Source organism: Maylandia zebra, unplaced genomic scaffold, assembly GCF_041146795.1.
Source record: "Maylandia zebra isolate NMK-2024a unplaced genomic scaffold, Mzebra_GT3a scaffold02, whole genome shotgun sequence".
Taxonomy (NCBI): Eukaryota; Metazoa; Chordata; class Actinopteri; order Cichliformes; family Cichlidae; genus Maylandia; species Maylandia zebra.
In genome coordinates this window covers 4,145,102-4,162,619 of record NW_027490032.1, presented here as the reverse complement: position 1 = coordinate 4,162,619, position 17,518 = coordinate 4,145,102, and the positions used below count along the sequence as shown (strand labels likewise).

The window sequence follows — 17,518 nt, the reverse complement described above, 5'->3', positions numbered from 1 at the left end:
TGTCACAGGAATAATTATTTAATGTTCCCCATTCAGCTCCACACTGAGTCCTCTGTTGTTTGCTTGTGTTTCTGCTCAGAGTCCATCCAGCAGAGCTGTCGTCCTCCTCACAGCTCAGAGACACAAAGTCTCCTTCAAAGAGCTGAGAGCTGCTGGGACTCACAGTCAGACGAGCTGTGAGGGTTAAAATTAAAAACTGATGATTAAATATACTTTTGACAAATATGATGCCACATTGAAATAATTGCATTGCATAATAATTCATTTAATTTATTTAATGTGTGAGAATTCAATCAGGTCATATCAGTGAGCATTTCTCAGGTTTAAACTGTGACAGAAGAAGGTTACTGACCTTGGTTTGTTGTGCAGCTCAGTAGTGAGATCAGAACTAAAGAGAAATGACACTCAGGTTGATTTGAGCATAAAGAACAACTCCACACAAACAGACAAACACACAAACTTGTCTCTGTTTTTGTATATCTGCACATTTGCTACCAAAAACATGTTTCTATATCATTTGGACACGCATCTCTCTTTGATATATCTCAGAGGAAATCTACACAGGAAGCATGCTGGAAAGACAGCTGTATCCACTAGAGTATTAAACTTCTGGCTGCTCCTTTATTCAGAAGAGGTCACCACAGCAGGTACCTCCACATCTTTTATTTGGTAAAGATGTCCTTCCTTATGAAAGCTCAAAGACTTTTTTTTTAACTTCCCAGGGAGCTAGGAATTATTCACTTGTCAAGCAAATCTGTTAAATACCACAATGTAAAACTATCACCTATACAACTAATGGCAAACCTTCGAGCACAGAAAACTCAGAAGGTAGAGTGCTTGCCCCATGATCGGAAGGTCAGGGTTCACTGAACAGCTACCCTGAGCTGTATTGGTGGCTGCCCACTTCTTCACTTTTTGAATGGATTAAATGCAGAGGCCTAATTGCAGAAGTTGCAACTAACTACACTATGAGTATACACAAAATATCCACTTTTTAAAAATAACACAGTAAAGTCATGTGTCCACTGTGCAGCTGTGTTGATATAATGAGTGAATGATTTGAGCTTTTCACTGCCTGCTGTGTTTCCTCGACTCCTGAGCAAAGATAAAGAGTCAGTTCAGACCTGCAGTTGGTCCTCGTGGTGTTTTGAACTTGAATTTTCTCCAATTGATCTTTCTGAGTTAACTTCAATAATTACTTCCTCCAAACCATCAACGTGTCTTTTAGACCCCATTCCTACAAAACTGCTCAAAGAAGTCCTGCCATTAATTAATTCTTTGATCTTAAATATGATCAACCTATCTCTAATGATCGGCTATGTACCACAGGCCTTCAAGCTGGCTGTAGTTAAACCTTTACTCAAAAAGCCATCTCTAGACCCAGCAGTCTTTGCTTGAAAGATCCTTGAAAGAGTAGTTGTCAAACAGCTAACAGATCATCTGCAGAGGAATGGTTTATTTGAAGAGTTTCAGTCAGGTTTCAGAGCTCATCACAGCACAGAAACAGCTTTAGTGAAGGTTACAAATGATCTTCTTATGGCCTCTGACAGTGGACTCATCTCTGTGCTTGTCCTGCTAGACCTTAGTGCAGCATTCGATACTGTTGACCATAATATCCTATTAGAGTGATTAGAACATGCTGTAGTATTACAGGTACTGCACTGCAGTGGTTTGTATCATATCTATCTAATAGACTCCAATTTGTGCATGTTAATGGAGAGTCCTCTTCACACACTGACGTTAATTATGGAGTTCCACAGGGTTCAGTGCTAGGACCAATTCTGTTTACATTATACATGCTTCCCTTAGGCAGCATCATTAGAAGACATAGCATACATTTACACTGCTATGCAGATGACACCCAGCTCTATCTATCTATGAAGCCAGATAACACACACCAATTAGTTAAACTGCAGAAATGTCTTAAAGACATAAAGACCTGGATGGCCACTAACTTTCTGCTTCTTAATTCAGATAAAACTGAGGTTATTGTACTCGGCCCTGAAAATCTTAGAAATATGGTATCTAACCAGATTCTTACTCTGGATGGCATTACCTTGGCCTCCAGTAACGCTGTGAGGAACCTTGGAGTCATTTTAGACCAGGACATGTCCTTCAACGCACATATTAAACAAATATGTAAGACTGCTTTCTTCCATTTGCGCAACATCTCTAAAGTTAGAAATATCCTGTCTCAGAGTGACGCTGAAAAACTAGTTCATGCATTTATTACTTCCAGGCTGGACGACTGTAATTCATTATTATCAGGATGTCCAAAAAACTCCCTGAAAAGCCTTCAGCTAATCCAAAATGCTGCAGCAAGAGTACCGACAGGGACTAGAAAGAGAGAGCATATTTCTCCTGTTTTGGCTTCCCTTCATTGGCTTCCTGTTAAATCCAGAATTGAATTCAAAATCCTGCTCCTCACATACAAGGTCTTAAATAATCAGGCCCCATCTTATCTTAATGACCTTGTAGTACCATATCACCCTATTAGAGTACTTCACTCTCACACTGCAGGCCTACTTGTTGTTCCTAGAGTATTTAAAAGTAGAATGGGAGGGAGAGCCTTCAGTTTTCAGGCCCCTCTTCTGTGGAACCAGCTTCCAGTTTGGATTCAGGAGACAGACACTATCTCTACTTTTAAGATTAGGCTTAAAACTTTCCTTTTTGCTAAAGCATATAGTTAGGGCTGGACCAGGTGACCCTGAATCCTCCCTTAGTTATGCGGCAATAGACGTAGGCTGCCAGGGGATTCCCATGATGCATTGAGTTTTTCCTTTCAAGTCACCTTTCTCACTCACTATGTATTAACAGACCTCTCTGCATTGAATCATATCTGTTATTAACCTCTGTCTCTCTTCCACAGCATGTCTTTATCCTGTCTTCCTTCTCTCACCCCAACCGGTCGCAGCAGATGGCCGCCCCTCCCTGAGCCTGGTTCTGCCGGAGGTTTCTTCCTGTTAAAAGGGAGTTTTTCTTTCCCACTGTCTCCAAAGTGCTGCTCATAGGGGGTCATATGATTGTTGGGTTTTTCTCTGTATCTATGAAGCGCCTTGAGGCGACTTTTGTTGTGATTTGGCACTATATAAATAAAATTGAATTGAATTGAATTTAATTGAATTCAGCCTGATTTGTTTTTCATGTCTTCTCCTCCATCATCAGTTATCAGGAGAGCAGACAGTCAAAGTACAAGAATTCAAACAAACACAGAGATTCTACTTACAGAGCAGACACAGCACAGATGTTTCCTTCATCGTCCTTCTCACTCATTTGAGCTTTTTTTCATTTCTCTCACTGAAACCAAGTAAAGCCCGCCCTCTTCCTCTGAGCAGGTTTTTTTTTTTTTTTGTAGTGGTTCAAAGACAGTGGTGGAGAACTAACACTTTGGTATTGTGCAAAGATAACATCATTTGAAAATATAACTACAAACACACACTAGTGAACACACGCTTTCAATAAGAATAGTTACTGAAAGCTGCTTCACATACAAGACCAGAAATTCAGAAAAAGTGAGTAGAGAAAAAGGCCTCTGTGGTGAATAAGCAAAGACAGAAATGCTAGTGGCATGCGGTGACCTTTACAGGCCCACACACACAAAACATTTAACTCGGCTATTTAACAAGACAAAATGAACCAGACTAAAAATATACCTATTTTGTATACACTGACAGCCTCCCACAACATATCGTCACCTGAAGATACGTAAAATATTGGCTTTATATACAATATTACCAACATTACCAAAAACACATTTACCACTAGCTGACTGTGACAAGTGGTAGAACAGTATTTAGAATTATTTCCTAGAAAAAAGTATGTATGTCATTTGTTGGTGGGCTTTAACTTTCCCAGTGAAATATATTTTTCCAATTTGATAGTAACAATATTCAATATCAGTTCAAGTTTGTTTTATTTATAGAGCACCAAATCACTACAATAGTCACTTCAAGGCATCCAGTGTTGGGGAGTACCAAAATACAAGTACAAGCGTTATGTTTGTAGCTGTGGGTGTTTGGACTTTTAAAGCACTTTAAAGAAAGTTAATGTTCAATTTTAGAGAACGACTGGATGTTTCGAGTAACAGTATAATTTTAGCACTTACAGATCCGACAGTGAGTGGTTCTCGTTACTCATCCAGTCTGAGAAAGCACTGGTTGAAGTGTTCGTGTATTTATTGATTTATTTTAATTAATTGTGTTTTATGTATATTATGGTTTTATATTTTTACAAATGCTTTATATGTATATGTGTGTATGTTTGTGTATGTGTATATATATGTATGTGTACGTGCACGCACATATGCATGTGCGTATATATATATATATATATATATATATATATATATATATATATATATATATATATATATATATATATATATATATATATATATATATATATATATATATATATATATACACACATCACATTACATTACACATTATTGGCCCAACTAGTAGCCCGGTGTTCCAACATTCTCACATTGACGAGGTACAACATAAATGCTAGAACTGACCTGAAAGATAGGATCATGGCCAAGCTTGAAACCTGGACCCCCCGTAGCCGGTTACCAATATTACGTGAAAATGAATCAAAGCAATATTTGCTGTTTGTGTGAAACACTACTAAAAATATAAAAAGCATACAGTACTGTACTTGTTTGAGTTCTTTAAGTTGGACTTCTTTTAAGTTTTAAGTTGCTTGAAAATTCAAGCAAGCTTTCTGGTCTGTGTGTTTTATGTTGTCAAGCCTGTGATATTCAAGTCAAGCCTGTGTCTCTCCATGTTTCCTGTTCTTTGTTCAGTGTGTTTAGTTTTACTCTTTACCTTTGGTTTGCTATGTTCATTTGTGTCAGCTGTTTCCACATGTGTTTCCACTTCCCCTGATCACTTCCTGTGTGTATTTAGTCTCTGTGTTTCGTTCAGTCTTTTGTCAGGTCATCTGTGTAATTTCCTTCAATGGTGCACAAGATTAAGAGTTTTCATGGTCACGATATGTTCATGTTCATGTTCGTTCATCATAGTTATTTGCATGTTCCTGCTCAGAACCATGTTCCTGTCAGTAGTCACAGTTTAATCATAGTAACCACAGTTTAGTTTTCCCTGTTTGGATTTTCAAGTTTTAGTTTTTGTCCCTGTTTGCCTTTTGCCTTATTTTATGTTATCAGTCTGTTTCGTTAAACACACCGGCTACTCAACCGTGACAGGATGTTTATCAGATGAGACGGAGTACTCTTCTACTTCAAACTCATTTATATTGATTGTCCTTCCAGAGACACATCAATAACTGATTTATAACTCCATTCACCCAGATGGTTTTATATGGCCAATAGAGGGCAATATTTAACTGTAAATAATACATAGACGCAGCTCTGCAGTGATGCTTCTGTAGTTATAAATAAAATTAACTTGTGCGTGTTGTTAGATGACTATATTTTAGTAGTTGCGAAACAGACTGTGCAGGCTGAGAATTCAAAGATGTGGGTATCCTGATAACTGTAAAACTTCTAATACAAACTAGAGTAAACATACACACACACACACACCACTGAAAAAAAGAGAGGCAAAGATTCACTTTTAGGTAAGTGCCATTGGACAATGATTTTCATTTTTGCTTAAAAATAAATTAATAATTAATAAAAAAGACTTAAAACCAAATGTTAAAAAAAGATTTTTAAAAAGTTCTGTACTTAAATATTTCGAAGCAGTTTACAACTGGCGTCTAATGATTTGTCTTCATTTTCTGAGATGAAGAAATAAGTTTATATATTAGCTACAACCAGACAGGAAAAAGTCAGATTTTCCACTGACCTTTTTCTAAACCCAAAGAACCAAGGAAAACAGATGAGCACAACTTAAAAAAAAACAAAACTGTACAGAAAGAATACTGTTGTAGTTGTAATAACACCCAGTAAACGCAATAATAATAATAATAATCTTTTATGTGGATGTCCTGTGGGCTATGGGGACCAGTTAGAAGCGAGAAGCTGGACGTCAGTGGTTGGACTGGTGGACTACTTCAGTGAAGAGTAGACGACGTCTGGCTCTGGTTTAAAGTCTGAACACAAACACACACAGTTCAAACAACAGGAAACATGATTACAAGCTTTGTAGGTCAATCAAGACCTCCATGTCCCCACCTCTCTGCATCACACATAGTCTCAGTTCAGACTTCCTCTAAAAAGCACACAAAACTCTGCATCTGTTTTTACTACACCTGCTATTTGGTAGTTTTAGCTCAAATGTAGCTTAAACCTCTTTCTCCCACGGCACTGCTATTCTCCAACTCATGTAGAACCCCCCCCCCCCCCAAAAAAAAAAAATCTGTCCAATGGGACCCCCCCCCCCCGCCCCTCAAAGAAAAAACACAAAACAAAACAAAAAACTGAAGTGTGAAACACAGTGATCATTTGGCAGACAGAGAGGGATAACATAGATTTTAGACAGTGGTGGATATACTGTTAGTGATTCCAATGATGCCTAACTAATAGCTTATCCAGTAAATCCACGACTACCTTTTGACTGAGGGTGCTTGACTCTGTTAAAATCCATGTACTATAAGTATGTCTAAATTGTGTACTAGTGGGAAGTGTATTAAAGCCAGAGTGTGAACTGAGACACAGTTTTTTGCTTTTTATTTGGTTGATTTTTATTAATTGTGGCAACAATTTGTGTTACATTCAGAAGAGAATGTACTTAATTACTTACTTACTTGTGCATGCACTGACCTCATTATTAGAAACTTTGGCCATGGCTCACATGAACATCCACCACTGGAACTGGTGATAAAATGCTTACATATTATTAAAATTTGGGCTATAATGGTTGTATTGATGTATATCAACTTGAAATGCTCCCAAAAATGGCACTACAACATGTAAAAATATAATATAAGCTCTGGCGGACTTGGTTCTATGGTAGGTCTTAAAGGGTTAACTGGTCGTTACTGAAAGGAAACCTCACAACTTTCAGTTATGTTTCTAGTTTGCAGGCTTTTTCTTGAGGCAAATTTATATATGAACATATAATCAGTTGTTCATATACTTCACATCCTTCAGTCTGGATGTTAAATATTAAAGACAGAGAGCAGCTGTACCTGAGCCTCCTCGGTCTCATGGGTGTTTGTCCATTACTGACGTCTTCTGTTCTCACTACTGAGTAGATCGCAAGAGAGTCTGTTACTGCAGAATAAAAACAAATTTTAAATACAGCATTACAAGACTGCTTTGAAATTCTTTTTTTCATTTTGTTTTAAATGATGTTTTTCCAGTTAGTTTTGATCATTCATAAAAATGGTTCGAATTCCTAAACAGTTAACGTAAAAATCCACTGAATCAACCAAAAGTCTGCCCTTTATTCATGTCTTCATTGTTTGATTTAAAATCTACTGACGTGGTCTAAAGTGGCAGAACTGCAAATTGTGGACCTAACTATTTCTGTTTGTGAATCTTTATGCAGAAATTAAGTGATAACATTTATAAATAGCACCAGATTATTTTCCTCCCCTGACTTCTTAACACAACTGCTGTGAAACAACTGACCGCAGAGTAATGGGGGACGTTTCTGAGACAATGAGGGCAGATGACCACAAAACTGGCATCCTCTTTAAATGCACACTGATGCGCTTCACCACAGAGCACAAGACACACACCTTCTAACTCGTTATCTGAAACAGGACACTCTGTGGTGAGACCTTTCACCAGCATCAGACTGCAGTTAACAAGAACCAACAACAGGAAAGTGCTGCTGTGGTTTTACCTGCACAACTTTAAAGAAGCCATAAGGACTCGTGTTTTAGATGGCATTTGGTCTTTATATATGTCACGGTGACAATAAATCCTCTCTGATAATCCTACTAACAACTTGTGTGTGTGCCAAAAGAAAAAGCAGAGAGCAGACATATGTGGGACTAAGCCACGTTTTGAGTATTTCCAGTGTTGGGAAGGTTACTTTTAAAATGTATTCCGTTACAGAATACAGAATACATGCCCCAAAATGTATTCTGTAACGTATTCCGTTACGTTACTCAATGACAGTAACGTATTCTGAATACTTTGGATTACTTAATATATTATCATGCTTTTTACAACAACGTGAATGTACTATTGCTGTGTGATTTATTACTATTACTGAAGGTCCGCGACTCCGAACTGTAGTAAAGGGACCTCTGACTAATACGGCGGGGTCCCTGTCGGCTCGTAGCCGAAAAATAGCTTTACTTTGTTGCGTGGGTCAACTTTTCTTGCGAGAGACAGAGAGAGGCGTTGAAAGACTGCTCCAACGGAACTTATTGTTTTCAGAGGAAAACACGAACACGGTGTACAGTCGAGTCTTAATAGCTTACTTACAACTGGGCTCGTCAGGCACTCTTCTTGGCTGAAGTGGTTATTATTATATTTACATGCTTCCAGCTCCCGTTTTTCCTCGACGACAACTCGTACCTTTCCACTCCCCTTTTTCTCCCTCCTCACGCTCACAGACCCATTTATTTCAACAAAGTAACTGTATTCTGAATACCACCTTTTTAAACGGTAACTGTAATGGAATACAGTTACTCATATTTTGTATTTTAAATACGTAACGGCGGTACATGTATTCCGTTACTCCCCAACACTGAGTATTTCTCAACTACGTCACTGCCAAAAGTCTGAAGCATTTAAGGCAGACTTGTGGCTGAGGTTACAATGTTAGTGGAGGCCAAAGGGACCCCAAAGAAAACTGCAGATGTGCCACATGTGAATCAAACAATTCTGAGACACTGTATTCATTCTAAAACACATCACCTACACTCATGGTTGGAGCTACATGATCAATAGTGGACCAGGAACCCTTATAGCCACCTCTGAGGGGACAGCCCCATTGTAGGATATATATACCTTAAGAAGTCTGTTAGATAAGACGTGAAAGATCTTTGCAAACCTAAAGAAGTCCAGTCGCCTATTTTCGGGCATTCAACACTTCATATGTTTTTGATACCGTTAGATCATTTGTGCAGGGGAATAAACTAAAAATCATGCTGGGCTCGTAACCTGTATTACCGACTACGTGACAGGTCAACCACCATGTTAACCAAACATATAACCATCTACACTATGGAGGGTGGAAAGCGCAAAGGCTTATAACTCATCTGTTGATATCATTACTGTGATTATTGTTAAGATTGTGCCACTTTATGACTGTTTCCACTGTTATTCTCATATATAGGATACTGTTAAAAATGTGGCAAATATCTTACCTGTCTTTCGTCTAACTGGGTGTTTTTGACCATGTGATATGTTGATGATATTGCATGTGGTGCGGGTGATGACATCAGCTTCTGCAGCTTTGTCTTCTTCAGCTGAAATAATCCAAAATGAAAAGCAAAAAAGATTATCCCAAATGGCCTGAAAGAAAATCAACTCTAAGAAAACTTACTGGAAAAGTTTGAGTCTAACCTTTAGATTTACTGTGAACATTTTGTCTCTTCAGCAGAACCAGTAACACCAGTAGAACAACACAGACTGATCCAACACATGACAACACAGAGAGAACAGGAGAAAGAGTGGTGGAACTGGAACCAGGAGGTGGTGTGGATGTAGGTGGAGATGTGGATGTAGGTGGAGGTGTGGATGTAGGTGGAGGTGTGGATGTAGGTGGAGGTGTGGTGGCGTCTTCCCCTAAAATAAAGCAAACACAGTCATTAAGTTGTCGTCACATTGTGAATGTTGAAAGCTGCAGAAACACAGACAGGTGAGTGTGTCACCTGTGACAGTGATCCAGCTGGATGGAGACTCTCCATGACCGCTGATGTCACACTTGTAGAGGCCTTCATCAGACCTGGAAACATGCTGGATGGTCATGTGACCTGTAGGCTGCTTCCTGATGAGGGAGCCATCTTTATAGAAAGCAGCTGGGAGGTTGGAGGGAGTGGTCTTTGTTTTACAGAGCAGAGTGACGTCATCTCCCTCCATCACAGGGAGGACAGGACTCTGCAGGATCACTGATCCACCTCAACACAGAGACAAACTACAGCATTTCATCCATTTACACACAGCTTCATCAACACTAACTGCACACACTCAGCTTACCAGTGACTGTCAGGTTAACCATGTTACTGATGGGACCCTCTCTGGACTCACACCAGTAAACTCCACTGTCTCGTTCAACGATGTAACTAATATCACAGGAAGAGTTGAATGATGTTCCCCACCCATCTCCACACTGAGTGGTGTTTCCTGTGCTTGTGTGTCTGCTCAGAGTCCATCCAGCAGAGCTGTCGTCCTCCTCACAGCTCAGAGACACAAAGTCTCCTTCAAAGATCTGAGAGCTGCTGGGACTCACAGTCAGACGAGCTGTGAGGGTTAAAATGAAAAGGTCTGAAAACTGAAAATGGTTACAATAGTGTAATTATTCCATAATTTCATCAGTTTTCTATATGAGCTCCATTCTGTAAGCATGAACTCAATCAGGTCATATCAGTGAGCATTTCTCAGGTTTAAACTGTGACAGAAGAAGGTTACTGACCTTGGTTTGTTGTGCAGCTCAGCAGTGAGATCAGAACTAAAGAGAAATGACACTCAGGTTGATTTGAGGTGAACATAAAGAACAACTCCACACAAACAGCTGACAAACACACAAACTCCTCTCTTTAATGTATCTCCTCATTTTTTTAATATCTTTCATTTTTATTCGTTCCATGTACACATATTTTCTGGCAGGTTTTGCGTGATTACTGATACAGTCATTGGTAAGTTCAAAACAATTCTTTCATGGCAAAAGTGTTCACAATTTCTCGAAGTGTTTTTTGTTACTTGTACTGCACAAATTTTGCACACCTCATCCTTCCTAGTTTTGTGTTGATCTGTAATATAAAAAAATCTGCAGCCAATCAAAGTACAAGAATTCAAACAAACACAGAGATTCTACTTACAGAGCAGACACAGCACAGATGTTTCCTTCATCGTCCTTCTCACTCATTTGAGCTTTTTTTCATTTCTCTCACTGACACCAAGTAGAGCCCGCCCTCTTCCTCTGAGCACCAGCTTTTAAATCAGTACAACGACAGAGGAGAGAACTGCTCCATGTCCATGTAGTGGACGTCCCCTCAGTGAGAGGCAGATATGAGCTGAAACACAGGAATCAAACCAGGGACGCTGCTGTTATGGAGCTGAACTGGAACCATTCAGACACTGAGGCCCTCTGAACACATTTTAATTACAGCTGTGCAGAGACACACTGATGACTGACTGGAACACTATGATTCACATTTTACATTAACACCATCCTCACACATGGTTCATATGTGGCCACTAGAGGGAGATGTTGGACTTTATGCACTTACATGTATACAAGCAGATCATCAGTGATGCTTTAAAAGGTTTGTTGTAACACTTGGTTGCTGAACATTTGCTATTTGTAATAAAACTGATCAAAATTTTAAAATCCAGAATTTTCAAGTTAAAAAAAATACAATAATCTGAATACTGTGTACATTTTGACCAAGATTCCCAATGCAAAACCTTATTAGTGCATAACATCAACTGCTTGATCACTAAGCATTTTGATGTTTCTACAAATATCCATTAAAATGATTTCTAAAGGTTTAAAAAAAATCAAAGTAGAATTATTGCTTTTTGCTTGACATCTGCTCAATGAACTGCATGAACCCCAGATTGAGTGATTTCACAGGTCATGGAACTGTTGAAAACCATTCAGCAAAACTGTGTGTAAGTCTTTATTAAACAAAAACTAGAAGAACTAAATCACCAACATTAGTACAACAGACTGAAGAGTCTTCAAGGTCAGAAAATAAAGATTCGCAGATCACAGGGAGGGAGCATCTGACTTAGTTATTCCTCTGCTCTGTTTTATAATACTGTCACATCATTCATTTTTAGCTGATCAATAGTTCCTGAACACCATCAGGCAGATGAATGACTGTCTATAACGCAGAGTTTCATCTACACTCTGTGTTTACAGTGTTTGTTTTATCTATACTGTAACTGCAGATCTCTAAATAAGGATCAGTTTTTGTGGTTCAAACCTTAGAGAACACGTTTGATCTTACAAACAGCTTCTGAACCTGAAGATAAAACAAAGACTCATTCTGCTGCTGTAACAAACATGACACTGCGTCCATGTGTAATCAGAATAAACAACCAATAAAGGTATTTACTGCTCATATCAGTGGGATATGTTTTGCTTGAAAAGGTTTAATTCAGAAATTAAATTTTTTTTTTGTTTTTTATGTCAGTTTGCAACATGAATCCTGGATGTCCCACATACATTAGGGTAGAAATGTAAAAAATTAAACCGACATCAATCGCTAAGCTAGCAGCTAAAAATATCAAAAACACACATTGATCCCAATACTGTACTTACTGTACAGTAAATTCATGACCTGATATCAAACAATGTTTCCCCCCTCTAAACAAAACTGTCTGTTGGATGATCTGGATCATTAACTTCATTCATTGTCTTTGCTGGTGATTAAAACTGTTCTGAGCTTACCCCAAATTATTTTTGACAGGTTGTAGGAGCCAATCCTCACCTCAAATCTGGCTCAGTGTGATTGAGAGCTGCCGTGACTTAACAAATGAAGTGTGACAAAGTCAGGTGAGTCAGTCACTGCTGAAATTCAGGCCATTCTAGATTTACCTGTGCCTCACATCAGATGGGAGCTCACCCATTTCCTTAGAGTGGCTGGTTACTATGGTGGCTCCTGTAAAAGCAGACAGAGTTGATTCTCTTATTACTCTGACTAATGTATCAATGGTGTCAAAGTGCATTCCAGTCTGTAACAATCAGTTAAAGCACAGCACCACTGTGCTTGGAGGCCTCGGTGCAGCACTTTGAAGCGTGTGCTTGCTCCTGATCATTATTCACAGATTAATCTTCTTTTTCTAAACCCAAAATGCATAATTCCTCTTCATCCAAACGGCTGATAGTGCCATGGTGTTTTCAGTTACTGGTACTGATTATGACCAAGTGTATTGGTAGCACATTTAACTGAAAATTACTGATTAGAGTGGTTAGTCTGATTATTTGGGTTGGGGACTCTGTTATGTACGATTGTAGTAGATCAAACAACCAATGACAGCAGCAGCAACAAGCGCAGTACAAACTGACAAACTGACTATCAGTCCACGGTCTCTGTGTGTCCTCCTGTCTGACCTGCAGGTGAGAAACAGGTGTGAGGTGTCAGCTGTCAGGTAGGTGATGAGTGAAGAACAGAACAGAATCCATTTCCTCTTCAAACTGCTGTCAGACATTATCTACTGCACTCTGATCACATCACTCAGACCAGCTGCTTTCTACAAAGTCTCATCAACAACATCTTTAGAAACAAACATCAACAACCAGGAAGCAGCTTCACCTCTGATCACACACACACTCAACTCTACTCACTCACCTGGAGGATCAACATGAAGGCAGATGTTTGTGAACGACTGCAAGGAGCGTGTTTCTTCCAGAAAGACAAGACACTCGTATGTTCCAGCATCATTAATCGTCACATTCATCAGAATCAAAGACACGTCTCCGTCCTTCATCTGTCTGTCCTGCAGATCCACCCGGTTCTTAAAAGCTGAACAAAGTGCCCATCTCGGTACAAAAGCACATATTTATCTCCAAGTCAGCTCGGCTCCACTTTACAAGTCTGATTGTTTTGTTTGGAGCTCGACATGGCAAAATGATGTTCTGTCCAGACTCAGCTGTGATGTTTTTCTGGTCTGAAAGAGGAAACGACACATAGCCGAAAGGTTAAAGGTCAAAATATAAGGGATCAATAAAGTATTCTGATTCTGATTCTGATTCTGAAACTCACACACACAAACACAACAATCGCTAAGTGGACTGGTACTGGAACCAAGTGTGTAAATATTACAGAGCAACTGTGATTGGAATGATTTACACTGATTCACAGTGATTTGTGATTTTAAAGGTGTTGTTGGTGTATATGTTTGAGTTAGATTTCCAGTTATTTGGGATTTTAATGGCATTAAGTAGGTAGGAATATTTGATTTCATCATTAGCGAGACACCAGAGCACATTTCTAAAAAGTTAAGCACTCATTTTTAAAGGACAGATTAGAAATATTTTTGCTTGGCAGGTGCTGATGTTAACTGTCTCGTAATTGTTGCACTTAAAACTGTGGGTCTCTGCATGCTACCATTTCTGTAGCTGGAGAAGCATAATCAAATCTTTCCATTGTCTGAATTCACTTACTCTGAGAGTGGAAGTCAATAACTACACATAGCTGGTGCAACTAAGCCAGTATGTGTTTACATGTTGACACTATCTTTTTAATCTAAAAGTGCCATTTCATGAATCATATGACTTTTTTTCCACAGAAAATGATCTCTATGAGTGTCACCTACCACAGACACCATCAAAATCTATTAAGGACATATTTTATTTACAGTATATTTTAAATAAAATGCAGATTCTCTGCCTCTGATCAGGAGATGGTCATCTTCAACGTTGTTAATGTGGGACATTAAACTTCAATCTTTGAATGGATCCAATATACAGTTTCAAAGCTCTAATGAGTTAAATTAGAAAAAAACAGCGGGCGGGCGCACAGAGCTTGGAACAAAAAGCTGTGTTTAGCAGGGACTGGATAACTGCCCCCACGTCACTGCCAGCTGAGCTAAGTAACACAAACACATCCTGGCTGTGCTCAGCTTCCTTCGTACTATAACTCTGACCCGTATATATCACACACAGACAAACAGTCAAACCTCACCTGCAGAGACAAACACGAAGAATCCGACAAACAGCAAAGTCAGGCAGAGTTTATCCGTTACAGCAGACATTTCCGTCCTTTGATCTTCTAAAGATATTAGTTATAAAAGGCTGAGTCCGTATTTTCGGGGAATAACACAACCTGAGTTTAGTGCTCAAATTTAAGGCATAACTGTGCGACCAGATTTAATTTTCAACCGCAACTTCAAACGTAAAGTCTGACAACTGACGACTTGAGCAGTAGTGATGTGTTGGTCCCCTAGAGCCGTATCTTTGAAGTGAACGACGCAAGCCGGAGCTGTGTGTTTTTTTTCTAATAATCTAGTAATCATCCACAACTATTTTCAGTTGCAGATACTTGCATGCTGTCATTTATGCATTTAAACCTTCGCAATCTGTATTTCTTCTGTTGCATCTCAGTATCTGTGAATAAAAGAGTTTATAAATACAAAGAACAAAAGAGACGTGAATATAAATCAGGCCTAACCTGTCAGTCAGATAATAACATGTTTTTTGTGCAGTTCTCAGTTTGTGCAGGCTGTGATGATGTAGCTGATCTTCACTGGTCTTTTGAGGAGGATTTGACCAGTAAGATATAAGCAGCTGTTTCATGAGCTGTGTGGCTGATTTCTAACTTTTGGGACTATAAAGTTAAAGGTCGAATGCACTGACCGAATCTAAATATGATGTTTGCTTCACCTGTTTTGATCTATTAACATTGCAAATGCAACCAGCATAGTGCATCACTGTAAAGCTCACCACACTACTACAAACTAACCAGTTCAATCTGTGCTAATTTCTATTCAACTGTTTAACAGTCCTAGAGGATGTTCATGCAAAGTTTGAGTGACACAGAATTAGTGTGCTTCAGTTTCTTTCAGTACACAATTCAACAAACTGCATTAACATCTGCTTTAAACACTAAATTAAAATGTAATTTTTGTGAAATGGGCAGAACCAGTTTTGGTGTTTGCTGTCATTTGTTGTGCTTGTTGAAAAGTTACATTTGAAATCACATCCTACTGAAAAACAAACAAAGAAACAAACAAAACTTTGCATGAATCACACAAAAGTGTTCAGAGTAGTAATGAAAGAGACTGTACATCCTGAGACTAAAAAAGTGTTTGGGTTTTCTCATCAGGCTGCATACAATTTCTGTTCTTAAAAGACAATGACAATAAAGAATCTGATTCTAAAGTTTGATTAATTGACTCCATGAATAGATAAAAGTAAGACATCACTGCCACCATGAGGTGAGACTGAAACATGACACTGGATAAATCTAGTAGGCTGTAATAGTAATGGTGTGGCTCGAGTAATCGCTAAGCTTCTATTTAAAACACAAACAAACAAAAAACTGTTTTTACATAGAAATGATTAATTCTAGAATCAGTGGAAAGCTGGGAAAATGACATGGTGTGTATTAACGCCACACAGTGATGTGTGAATTAAATAATTAAAAATTATGAACTAGGAAGTATTGCTGATATTTGACCATTTGTGACCTTATCATAACCAGTTACTCCAACTCAGACACTCCTTTTGTTAAAATGCTGAGCAGCTTCTGAAACGTGCTGTGGCTTGTCGGATGGATTTACAAGCACCGTGTGCTTCAAACCAGCTGCTCTTTGTCACATGCTGTTTTGTTTTCTGTCACACTCAGCTGACACGGTTGGTTACAGTGAATAAACCGGTTGGTTGTTGTTCAGAATTTCACTCGAACGTTAAAAACTGTTAAACTGTGACCTGGTTAAAAGAATTATGTGTGGTGTGGGCGACAAAATATTGATGATCCCGATGTTAAGAAAAGCCTTAAAAGGTGGATGGTTTAATAAATAACCACTACAGACAGAAAAGCCAACCATCAATATTGCCTCCATAGGGTAACATAAATAAATAAATAGCACACTCAAAATGCGCATTTTTTCATTAAATGGTTGTGTTTTATTTAAAGATGTATTTATTTATTTAATTTGCCTGTCCTGTCCGTTTGTGTGGCAATAAGAATTATTTTCTGAAGGCCAAGAAAAATGCACAACAGATTTGCTTTCCCAAGTGGAGCATTATGGCTTTTGCTATACTGGTCCACTTGATTGTCATTGTTTATTAGATTTTAATTTGAATTTGTTGTTGTTATTATTTTAAGTTATTACAATCAGAACAGAAAAGACCAGGGGATGGGGGAAAAGAATAAGGAAAGAGAAGTTGGGAAGAAGAACAAATTTTCAAATTCCAAAACAAGTTAATGGTTTCAAAAATCAAATATTTATTTCTGACATTTAAAATGGCAATTCCACTCCTCATTTAAAAAAATCCTGCTGCAAGGAAAATTAGCCACACCGTAAGATGTAAGGAGCTCTCTGATTGGTTGGACAGACACAGGCTGGCTGCCTGGATTTTTCTATGCTACCATTTGTGTTCATAGCCTGCTAAGAAGCATGTCTGCTTGTACAAAGGCCATTCAGACTCGGGATATGTGAAGAATGAAGGGACCCTGCAGTGAAATGGAGAGCTCAACCTCTGAGTGCCTGTTTACTCAGTCTGACCACCTGTTGAAGGTAACGTGCTAACATGGCTAACGCTAGCATCACCGCACGTAGCCCCATTATTTTAAGGTCATCTTAGCTTATGAAAATTGTACGTCACAGCTGTACGAGCTAGCGACGTGTTTTGTAAGCTGCTGTGCTCTTCACAAATAAAGCTGGAAGCAGCTCAGAATATTAGAACCAGGACCGAGTCCTGTTACATTTATAGTGTTAGAGCAACAGCTGCAGCCTACAGCCTTTAAACTA

General features: G+C 38.7%; 1 protein-coding gene across 1 annotated transcript; it reads right to left on the bottom strand.

Moving 5' to 3' along the window:
- Positions 1-4,800: 4,800 nt before the first annotated feature.
- LOC143415685 (uncharacterized) lies at positions 4,801-10,537 on the bottom strand. Its single transcript, XM_076881055.1, has 8 exons — positions 10,506-10,537; positions 10,070-10,333; positions 9,745-9,990; positions 9,437-9,658; positions 9,238-9,339; positions 7,099-7,183; positions 6,731-6,781; positions 4,801-6,060 (listed from the first exon to the last, which is right to left on the bottom strand). The coding sequence occupies exons 2-8, from the start codon at positions 10,089-10,091 to the stop codon at positions 6,054-6,056; spliced, it is 735 nt and encodes a 244-aa protein (XP_076737170.1). The 5' UTR covers positions 10,092-10,333; positions 10,506-10,537; the 3' UTR covers positions 4,801-6,053.
- Between the last annotated feature and the right edge of the window lie 6,981 nt (positions 10,538-17,518).

What these genes read in the sequence shown, in the direction of transcription:
- LOC143415685 (XM_076881055.1), bottom strand. Translation starts at nt 10,091, where the DNA reads ATGGTTAACCTGACAGTCACTG. An exon ending in CAGCTGGATCACTGTCACAG is followed by an intron (nt 9,659 to 9,744) that starts GTGACACACTCA and finishes GCTTTATTTTAG; the next exon opens with GGGAAGACGCCACCACACCT. An exon ending in TGTTCACAGTAAATCTAAAG is followed by an intron (nt 9,340 to 9,436) that starts GTTAGACTCAAA and finishes GGATTATTTCAG; the next exon opens with CTGAAGAAGACAAAGCTGCA.